General features: G+C 36.1%; 1 protein-coding gene across 1 annotated transcript; it reads right to left on the reverse strand.

The window, feature by feature from the left end:
* Window positions 1–7,745: 7,745 nt before the first annotated feature.
* Window positions 7,746–9,285, reverse strand: LOC131647101 (ethylene-responsive transcription factor ERF021). Its single transcript, XM_058917014.1, has 2 exons — window positions 8,430–9,285; window positions 7,746–8,290 (listed from the first exon to the last, which is right to left on the reverse strand). Exon 1 carries the CDS (start codon window positions 9,014–9,016, stop codon window positions 8,438–8,440), a length of 579 nt encoding a protein of 192 aa, XP_058772997.1. The 5' UTR covers window positions 9,017–9,285; the 3' UTR covers window positions 7,746–8,290; window positions 8,430–8,437.
* Window positions 9,286–11,931: the final 2,646 nt, after the last annotated feature.

Here is an 11,931-nt window from a genome sequence, read left to right on the forward strand (position 1 = left end):
TGAAACCACTCGAACGAGAACCAAAGTAACCCTCGAACGAGAACAGCGGTAACCCTCGAACAAGAACCAAAGTCACCATCAATGTACCTGTTAAGCAATGATTGATTCCCGCCCCACTCACGGGTAAATCTAGGCCAAGGTAGGTCAAAAAGCCAACAGAGGATCGAATGTAGGCGTTATCATACGATATTGCCTCATTCCACCAAGCTCTGCCCGTGGATACGTGATCAGATCAATCAGGCATACGCCTTCTGTCCGTCACGGCCACTCTAGTCCTAGTTCCTATGGTATCACTCATAGCCTGGGTATTGGGCCTTTTACCTCTTGAAACACCCACCCACAGATAGAAATCCAGACAGTCCAGAATATGATGCAGAAAAGTAAAAGCGCACATAGAATGCAATGCAAACAGGTAAATATGCAAAGCAGTAAAAACACCCATTGATAAACACACAAGCGCTAGGATCGACTCGCTGAGTCCGGACCAGCAACAGGTCGAGACTCCCCAGCAGAGTCGCCAGCTGTCGCTACCGCGAAAATTAACAGAGTCGCCACTAACATATTTATCCTGAAAAGGAAGGGAATGTCAACAAACCACAAAACAAAACAACGGTCTCACGACCAGAGAAAAAGGGTAAGGGAGTCGGTTACGCGAGGGGAAGGTGCTAGCACCCCTCGCGCCCATCGTACTCGATGGTATCCACGCCTGTGTCTAAAACTATGGGTGTGTAACAAATCTATGCTAATCTGGACTAAAATGAATGCAGAATGTAGGGAAAAGAAAGAGTTATGCTCGCACGGGCCCTACCCCGCTGCCTACGTATCTGTTTTGCAGAATCAGAGCTACCGTAGCTCGGCTAACTAGTTTCTGTTTGTTTTGTGTTTTTTAGGTGAACAAGTTACATTCACACTCCGCTGCTCGACCTTTGGAGGCTTATGCTTGGGAATGGAGCGGAAATAACAAGTTCTTAAGAAAAGAAAATCAAAGAGTGTGGTTTGTGTTTTAAAGAATGCATGAGGAAAACCTAACCTAAGGGGAAAGCTTGCTACCTAATGTTATCATACAAAGGGTATAAGTCTAAGCTAAGCTATCAACCTACGAGGGAAAAGGGGAAGCACACAAGAATATCACACAAACGAGCATCCACTCGTAAAGCAAACAAACCAACGGTACTGACCGAGTGGTAGAAAAGCGGTCCCGCCATAGCCAAGGGGAGCAGCTCAACCCAAGTCAACCAAGCATCAGACCTCGCGAAAATGATCGGGCCATAGACAAGAAGGCGGACCCTTCTCAGCAACCAAGCCGTCACGGATCATAAAGGAAAACGGTGCGTGCGTACACCGAGCATCAACGTCGAGTGACATGAGCTATAGGAAAGGCGGGGGTCCGACTGCATGAACCCTTTACCTGACATACTCGATAACAAGATCTTTTGCACGTTCGGAAGCAAACAACGCGAGGCGTGCGCATACCAAACAGACTCGATGAGACTAGGCGGGGGTTGATTACGAACCCTTGACCGCATGCCTTCCATGAGGACTTAACGGAGTGCCATATAGGACTTATTACACCGTGACTCCCTGCCGCAAAGCACAAATGTAAACACACCAACAAAAACAGAGCCTCTTTCGAGGGCTTGGCCAGATGCATGTCTAGGTGCTACTTCTCATGTTAAAGGATGATGCGAGAAAGCGATAAAGTGCAAGAGAAATAAAATGAAACGGGAGACAATACCGAACGGATAGCAAATCCGCAATGAGCTAGCAAGCGTAAGCAGAGAAGAAACTTCACGTAATCTAACATCCATCAAAGCCAGGAGTCCAGCATAAGCGTCAAAGCGATGCGGTGTGAAAATAAATCACAACCGCTATGTAGTGCGTATCAAACACAACCACATAAGCAACCTGCAAGAGAAACACAATCCAGACAATACAGGAATATACATCTCAATGAATGAGAGATCAGGTGACTCGCACTGGAAATAGGTTCGTGTCCCACAAATAAAGTGGAACACGACGCAAATCAATCGCACCGGAAGCGAACTCGTATCCCACAAGTAAAGTGGAACACGAAGCAAGTCGAATCGCAATCAAAGGCTCTCTCGAAGTACCTCGCACATCTCAACACCCAAATCAGTAATAACAAGGAGGCATGCACCCGCCATAGAAAATAATAGAAATTAAATTCTAAGTAAATTCTAAAACAACATCTAAAAGGAGAAAATTGTTTTTATGGCGTTTTATCTAAAAATTAGAACTAACTATGTAAGAAAACAATTAAAGTCTAACAAGCAAAAGATTACATGTTTTTTTATTATTTAAAATCAATGCAAGGAATCTAATCAAACATAATATTTTTCATGGCATTTTATCAAAGAGTTAAAACTAAACAATATAACAAAACATTTAATTCTAACTAGAAAATATTACATGTTTTTTATTCATTCTTCTATCAAGCAAAAACTAACAAAACTACTTGATTTTTAGGTTTTTTATTACATGAAAGAAATAGGAAACAAAACTAGTTAAAACAACTAATTCTAATATGAATTAAAAATGTACACATGGGGTGAAAAGCTGAAAACAGAGTATATTGACAGTAATTGGGCGCTGCAGCCCAAGGGGATGGCCCAACAGAGGTTTTTATTCAGTTTTTTGTAGCAATAACCAAAAACAAAAGTGATATGGGCTTCCAGGGGGGTGTACGGCAGTAATTCGGTGGTGGCCCAATGTATTGCATCAGAATCCAGTTTTTGTTTCAAATTTTAGATCCAATTCAGATTTTCTTATTATCAGATTCAGTTAATCTCTAATCTCAATTAAACCAGTAATTATGCTAATTAATTCTAATTAAAACAGATTATATTCACTGTTAATCAAATAAAATGCTAAAAGGGATTAGGGTTAGGAATTTCAAACATTAGCCTCTTCTCTCTCACGAAACGCCGACGGCGGCGGCGGTGACCTCAACCTTCTCCTCCGGTCAGATTCTCGCTTCGTCTCATCTCTCATTTCTCTCGGACTCACTCTCTTCGTCTTCGTCTCTCAACATCTCGATCTCATGTCTCGTATCTCTCCGTTTTTCTGTGGTGTTGTCTTTGTATGAAGATGATGAGCGTTGTTATTGATGTTCTACAGATGTGAATTTCAGATCGGTGAAGATTGAAGATCATTGATGATGGACTATGCAGAGTGCTGATTGAAGTTATGGTGATTGAATACGATTGAAGAAGATGACCGATGTTGTTGTGGATGAAACCGCGACGTTACTGTTGATTCTCTGCAGTCGCGACGAGGAACGAATTGCAATGGTGATGTTGATTCGGTAACGAGGAGGCTACGCGGAGAAGATTGTTGATACGTGAGGATGATGATGAACGCGGATGAAATCTCGGTTCTGTTTCCTTACTGGTTTCTGGATTTTCTTGCAGGTTGCATATTGGTGATTGAAGCAGAATATGAAGATGATTATGGTGGTGATTCACGGTTGAGAATCAAGAGAGAAAGTTCAAGATTGAAGGTGATTGATGAACGAAGTTGTTGAAGTCGATGATTAAAGGTGATGAAGATTGTATTGAAGAATTGGTGCGATGGAGAATTGGGAGAAGAAGATTGAACAACCACCATGATGAAGGTGTGAAGTTCTGATTATCTTGATTGAATTGAAGCGTGTCAAGATTTCTTGTTGAATCGAATCTGAGAAGGTTGAAGAGTGTTATGAAGGTTGGAGCGTTGAATCCAGGATCGAGAGAGAAAGATGAAGAAGTTTGTTACGGTTTCGTTTCCATTCTGTTACAGCTATTTTCCTCCCCCCCAATTTCTGTTATGATTCTCTGGTTCTCATTATCTACTGAAGTTATGAACCGGTTTCTCTTTTGCTCAGTCATCACGGTTTGAATGGATGCAAGATTGAGATGCGGCTGCGGTTTTTTTCCGGTTCTCTTGCAAGTGGTTTCTTTTGATGCAGCAAGTGTTTGGGCATTAGAACCATAGGCGCCTTTTTGTTGTAATTTCTTTGTAATGGTTTTTGAACTTTGCAGTGAATTTTGTGTAGTGAATTTAATTGGTAATGGATGGACTTGAAATGTATATTTGAATATTTCTTGTAATGGATATAGGAGATTTTGGTTTTGGAATAACAATGAACAAGAATTCTTTTTTCTCTAAATGAATTTCGAATGAACATTTTCCTCCAGGGCCTCACTTGCACTTCCAAGTCTTCACATTGCAAATTTTGAATCAATAGTAAATTTCGGCATATGGTTTTCCAACCTTGAAATGATGCACCGAAACTCCATATAAACTTCATTCCTTGCATAAAATCCCAAGGCCTTATAACACAAGTAATCATATGAATCTAAACCTTGAATGATGATAAATCAGAAAAACCTTTGATCGTGAGCACCACATTATATGAAAGTCAAGGCAAAACTCGCACTAGACTAGTAAACACAAGCACCATAAAATGAATTCCATGTCCATGATCTATGAGAGCTTTTTATTATTTTTCTTTGATTTTTGAGTGACGAAATAAACGTCATTTGATAACTTATAACACAGTGAAGAGGGCAAATTTTGGGGTGCAACAATTGAAGATGGAGAATTCATATTGGATACAAGAGTTAAGACTTATTTCATCATTATTCGATGCATAACTTTCTCAACTCTTTTGCAATGTTTATGCATGTTATGTCTAGTTAATTTTCTTTTGCAATGTTTGTAGATGAACTTCTTTTGGATTTACTTTTTTTTTAAGTTGCTGATTATAAATATCAATAACTTGTTTACTTGAACCATGTAATCGTTGAAAAACCACTTTGTACAATTGCAAGGCTAGAATTTTTCAACTATCCTTTTTGGGTTGAAATTTTTACATGAGAACATAATTTAGGAGAATTCCTAAATACTGAAGATGGAGAATTCACAAGATTGAAGACTTTATTTCATCATTATCGTATGTATAACTTGCTCTACTCTTTTGCAATATTTATGATTCTTATGTCTAGTTAATTTTATTTTTATTGAATTTATAGATAGACTTCTTTTAGTTTACTTTTTTTAAGTTGCTGATTTATAAGTAACAATAATTTATTTAAAACAACTTATTTACCGGAACCATTTATTCATTGAAAAACCAATTTATGCAATTACGAGGCTAGAATTGTCCGGTTAACCTCTTGCACACTACTTTTCATATGTTAATAAATTTATGAATTGATTTCAACAAACAAATAATTATTGACCATATCTTTTAGAACTCTATCTAAGATCATTGTTTAATAGTTGATGATTTTTGACATATTGAATCATCTTATTATGACGCATTAGTGTGTTGTGTTAAAGAAAAATGGGTTTGGAGCCAAGACATTTGTCTTAACCTATTTTGTTAAGTTGTCACAATTCTAAATAAACTTGTAGTGGTTATGAGTAGTGGAAAAATAAGGGATTGAAAGACCTAATCATGGTTTATTATTGATTTTATTCTAAGATTTTAATTTGGAAGAAGACAAAAATAGACTCACGGATAGATTGCGCTTAAATTCAATAAAAGGCAATTATCCCATATTTTTGGAAGAGAACATCATACACAGGGAACCTAGAACTAGATTATTTGCCACATATAAGGCTATTTGGGGTAGAAATGATGATGCCTTTTCAGTCGGATTTCTCAAATGCGACAAAGTATTAAATTAGTGTGGCTCAACTGGACTAGAATAAATTGACCACAATCCAAGATAGAAAAGGTCCACGATGTCCCACAATCATTATGGTTCAGTGGGCACATTAAAACCACCAAAGATATATCAAGGAACTTCACCCATAACAACATGTCTATAAAAGATGGTCATATTGCGATATCATGTGACATACTCTTTACTCTCCTTTAACCCAACTCGATTACAATCACATTAGTAGATTATTCATGCTTTTGAAAACTTCATAAGAGGGGGGATTGGGAGATACCTCGAGGAGGCAACACCCCCCATAAATACGCGGTTTTAAAAGCTTTTCACGATAACACTTTACACACAACAACCAAAATCATCATCAATAAATATCAATTCATTGAATTGCTAAACATAAAGAAAATAGACATATTAAGAAAAAAGAGAGAAACATACAAAGATATAAATCTCAAGGGAAAGAAGAATGCACATATGAGGGGCTAGAAGGAACATAGCTAAGTGTTAAGAAGGAACATAATCCCAAAGAGTTCACCCGAAAATTAAAAAAGACGCCAAAATCAAAATCTGAGAAAAAAAGAGAGCAAAAGGGGGACAAGAAGCAAATACCCCCTATTTATAGAGGGTTTTTGAACTAAAAAGCTCAAAAGATTATAAGAATACTTAGAAACTTAGAAAAATGAGAAACAAGTTGTCAAAGGCCACATGATCATGTATTATAAAACGCAAAATGTCTACTTCTGTAGCGCTTTTGGAAAAATGTTATTAAATACCAGTACTATAATAGCGCTTTTGGAAAAACGCTATTAATTACTATACTATAATAACGCTTTTAAAGTGCTATCAAACAAAAATATTTACAATAGCAGCATGGTTAATAGCGCTTTTAAGCGCTATAAAAAACAAACAAAAAACACTATTAAATAGATTTTTTGTAGTAGTGTGACTTTACTAGGGGAAAATTATATATACTACAAATTATTACTCTACAATTTCTCATACATTAATCATCACACCTCGATTCTAGAGTAAAAACACTAAATGTTCCCTCAACCTAGAATTTCTAGCATCACACCTACTAGCCACGTAGCGCGAAAGAACACCGAAAGTCAATAATAGACTGACGATGATATCTCATTTTTAGAAGAGAAGACATAGGGGCATGAGATGACAATCTCTCAGAAACAAGTAAGGTAGCGTCTAACCAACCTACACGGGGTCCTACTGGGCCGTTTTGTGGAGTCAACATAGTGAGACACATTAATATCAAAGAAAGGCCAGATAAAACTTATAGTTTTGAGACAACTCCGCTCACAAAGGGATTCAGAACAAACCATGAATTGGCTCTGTCGACTCTAACTTTAGGGACTATTGTTCTAGTCTCGGCCAAGGCCCAAGACACTTTGGTCTCACGTGATAAGAGATCCAGACAAGATCTTAATCAAAAGGTCGTCAGATACTTCCAACGGACTTCAAGAAATATCATGTGAAGATCTATGTCCGATAACGAGAAAGGGATATAGAAGACTAGAGAGTAACCCCGCCATAACAACTTAGAAGAAGGATATGAATAAATCAATAAAGATTGTCATATTTGAATATCAATGAATATTGATATCACCTGTCTGATGTTAGACCGATGACATCACTCTTTTAGAGTTGTTATCCACGAAGAATGTTTTAGTATCCCAAAATCTAAGAAAAACCTATCTTAAGAGAACACTCGATCAGAGCAACTAAAAAGAGTGAAACTGTCATGTGGTATCTCAAAGGATCCTTTTACATCTGTTTAAACTTACAATTGTCTAGTACAAAGGGTTCTAAAATGTAAATAACTATAGAACTTTACTAAAAAAAACTTATAAAAGTTTAACGAATTTGTCACGTGCACTATATTATGACTCTAAATATCTTTCACGTTTCTTCATTAATAACTTAAAGGTCGAAATATTTGGAAGTATTCCTAAATCATATTTTAAAAAACAGTCTACAACATCATACTGTCAAAAATAATTGTAGATGTTCTGTAATTTTCTGTGGTGTTTATTTTCCTAGGCCTTAGTTTTATTCATTTATGGTGATTCTCCATGCCTTAGTTTTCACCGTTAGTAGCAAATATGAAATAACTATTTTTAAACCAAAATTTCAAAAGAGATCAAATAACCCCACAAGAAACCATCTCAGAAGCAACACATCATCACATACCAGTATAATATCATCTGCTTGACAAATGTACTTCTAATACACCAACTTAATTTAAATAAATTAACATTAATATTTTGATAACCACACCACACAGGCACACACTTTCCCTCCCACAGCCTATCAAAAACAGACTTTGTGCCCCATTTATGTATACAAATAAATACCATCCACTATAAATAAATCTAACCATACACCTCCCAAAAATAGTTAAATTAATGGACCCCTCCAAAAATAATACCTTATCTAAAACCACACTCCCTATAATATAACAAATTAAATTTTATGCCAATAATAACTTCCATTTATATCTCCACAAATATTCAATCTTCTGTATTCCACTTCTGAAAAAAAATCAATAATTATCATCCAAAACTCACCGTCCTTTACTTGTTTCTTTCATCCTGAGAGAAAGAAAATTCATAAAACCAAACAAACCTCATCCCTCTAATAATATCAAATATCAATTCAGTATATTCAAAATACTAAAATATACGGAATTGTAGATGTATACGTTATACGTTACGTATAAATATACGTTACCAAGTTAATCAAGGATCCCAAAGAGAATCACTCTGCTGCATATCCTCCCATTCATAATTCTCTTCAAAATCATATCCATTGTTCCCAAACAAGTAGCTTTGATCATCCATCATGAAATGGTGTGACATTTGCATCCACGTCGGAGGCGAATCCATCGGCGAATCATTGATAGCCTGAATTTGACTCGGAGAGAGTCTTACTGTCATTGGCGCCACCATATTATCAGTAGAACTGACTAAACCTGCACCCGAGTCAGAGTCAGTTCTACTGGTGTTATCTGATGGCGTCAACATGTTAGCTCTGAGACTCAAAGCCGCTTCATGTGCTGCCATACGAATGTGATCAGCATTGTTGCTTAAAGGATGAGGAAGAGTGTTTGCGAGTTCAGGGAAGTTGAGTCTGGCCTCACGTCCTCGAAAATGCAACGCAGCGACGTCGTAGGCAGCTGCTGCCATCTCCGGTGTCTCGAAGCTTCCGAGCCAGATTCTTGTTTTGGTTCCTGGCTCGCGAATTTCGGACACCCATTTTCCCCATTTTCTCTTGCGGACTCCTCTGTAAGCAGAACTAGCAGCACCAGTTGAAGACATTGTTCATGCAAATTATACACTATAGTTTTTTTTTTTAATGAAATATATATGTCAATGTTAGTGTGAAAATTTGTTTGTGACATTGAATGGTATTTATAGATATGTGATTATGCGTGGCTTCCTCGTAGGTGCATAAAATTTGTGTTAGTATATGCTGCTACAATTTTTTTGGTTTATTTTTAGTGTATGGTGAAAATGAAATTTAGCACGGATGAGATTTTTAAAAATATTTAATTGAAAGTGAAATTGGAAACATGGTAAGTAATGTGGGTGTGACATGTGTGATTGAAGTTTATGGAGAAAAAATAAAGAAATGGATTAAGTGACAAGTGAGAGTGCTCTGTTTGAGAACGCGTTTTGTGAACTTAGGTGTCAAGAGCTTTTGAAAATCCACTAATCCAAATTCGTGGAATCTCATATAAGGTTTTGGAAATCTTAGATCAGCAAAGAATGGAGATATTTATTTATTTATTTATTAATTTGTATAATGTTTATAGTATATGGTATTGTGTATTATATATAATGATATGCAGAGACTGTAAGATTCATGTGTTCTGTGACACTAGATTTTCTTGCAGATGCAAACTTTATAGATGATGTAATGGTGTGAGATTATGAAATCATTAATAACTTACTAATATGTTTTAGTTGGGTACGTAACTTTAAATTACGATTAATGTGATTTTCTTAACCAGCTTTCTTTGTTTTCTTTTTTGTAGTTTTATATATCAGCCTTACTTGAGGTTTTTGACTTAGTGTCAAGGATTGATTATATGAGTGTGCTCATTTTTTTTGTGTTGACCTAAGTCTATAGCTCTGATTTTAATGAGTATCTGTAAGTGAAAGGTAAAATTAATTCTTTTGAATTAGTAGATCGGAAACTAAAATTTAAAAAGAATTAATACAAAAACCTGTTTGCTTAGGATTATTTTTTTCACTGCAAGCAAGACTATTTAAGTATTGAAAGCTTGATATTATATATATATATATAATATATATATATATATATATGATATATATATATATATATATATATATATATATATATATATATCATTTTACCCGCACTTTTTTTGCGGGACGAGCCAATATTTTAGGTTTGCAACCTCTAATATGACTGCTCCGCCCTGTCCCGTTTTTTGGTGGACCTTTTGCAGACACGGACATTTACAGAAAGTTTTATATTTTTAAACTTAAAAGGTGCAAGGTCCGCGGGTATTCCCCGCCCCGTCCCTTTTTTTTCCGGGCGTGTGTGTGTGTGTGTGGGTGAGTGTGTGTGAGAGAGAGAGAGAGATGAGAGAGAGAGAGAGGAGAGGAGAGAGAGAGAGAGAGAGGAGAGAGAGAGAGAGAGAGAGAGAGAGAGAGAGAGAGAGAGAAGAGAGAGAGAGAGAGAGAGAGAGAGAGAGAGTCGAGAGAGAGAGTCGAGAGAGAGAGAGGAGAGAGAGAGAGAGAGAGAGAGAGAGAGAGAAGAGAGAGAGAGAGAGAGAGGAGAAGAGAGAGAGAGAGAGTAGGATGTTCATGAAACATTTTGGCAAAATTGTACCAGGGTAATTTGATTTAATTTTTTAATAGATTGGTCTTTTTAAGTTTTTTTTGTTGTAACAATTTAGTCATTTAAATTAATCAATGTGTTGAATTAGAATTTTACTTATGTATTGTGGATGTTACTTTAAGTATTGTGGATGTTACTTTAAGTATTTAAAAAATTATTAGAGTTTGACCTAACTCATTCTTACAAAACCGATTGGTAAGGTGAAGACTGTCACTCTATATAAACTCTTCCATGCTCTATCTCCAACCAATGTGAGACTTTAGGATCGTCCTAATACACCCTCTCACGACCAACATTATTTTTGGGCCTGGTGCGTAGATATTAACGGTGGGCGGCCCATGGTCCGATCGATAGGCTCTGATGCCACAATAGAGTTTGACCTAACTCATCCTTACAAAACTGGTTGATGAGATAAAGACCGTCACTCTATATAAACTTTTTCAATGCTTTATCTCCAACCAATGTGAGACTTTAGAATCGTTCTAATAGTAACCTTATATATTTTGGGTGATTGATTTAATCAAAGATTAAAAAAAAATGTAAAAGTGCACAAGTTTATTAATTTAAAGAGTCAAGTTATTAGAAAAAACTTAAGGACCAACATGTTAAAAAAAACGGATTTAGGTATAATTAATCCAAACTTTTTTCATATAAAAGTACCTTACATTTGTATTTTTATAAACTCTTTAGAAAATAAGTTCATTTTGTTAAATTGTAACTCCTTGTGTCGAAAAAATTTGATTTGATTTAAAAGTGTGGAAACACTTTGTTACACACAGATTTGTTTTAGATCTAGATAGATTTAATTTAGATCTAAAATAGATTAGATTTGATTTAGTTCAAAAATAGGAATTTTGGACTTTTATAGTTTTTGGTTTTGTCTTAGGGAGCAAGCTAACATAAATCTATAAATAGGGAGTAACTCTCATTATTTTGTAATCAAGTCAATTGAGTTTTATTCACAGAATTTGTAGTTGCAAGTGAATAATAAAGTTTTTCACAGTTTGTGGGCAGAGAGAAACTCTGCAGAAACCCTAATCTCTTTTCTTCTTTAAATTTCCTTTCTTATTTTCATCGTTATTGTGTGAGTGATAACAATCTTGTGAGAGAAACTTAAATAATATATATCTTAAAACAACTTACTTGGTTGATAGAGAATATCTTCAGAGGGAGAATAATGAAAACCAAGGGAGAAACCTAGTAAAAACTATAACGGAGAAAACTCAGTTTGAGGTGGAATCTCCTACCATGGATACTAGTAGTAGTGTGGGAAGAGTTATATAGATCTCTGATTATCATTTGACTCATGATAAAGTAAGGAGGATATTGTAGCATCTCAAAGGGACGGTTATGTTAGCCTTGG

Source organism: Vicia villosa, linkage group LG2 (genome assembly GCF_029867415.1).
Source record: "Vicia villosa cultivar HV-30 ecotype Madison, WI linkage group LG2, Vvil1.0, whole genome shotgun sequence".
Lineage (NCBI taxonomy): Eukaryota > Viridiplantae > Streptophyta > Magnoliopsida > Fabales > Fabaceae > Vicia > Vicia villosa.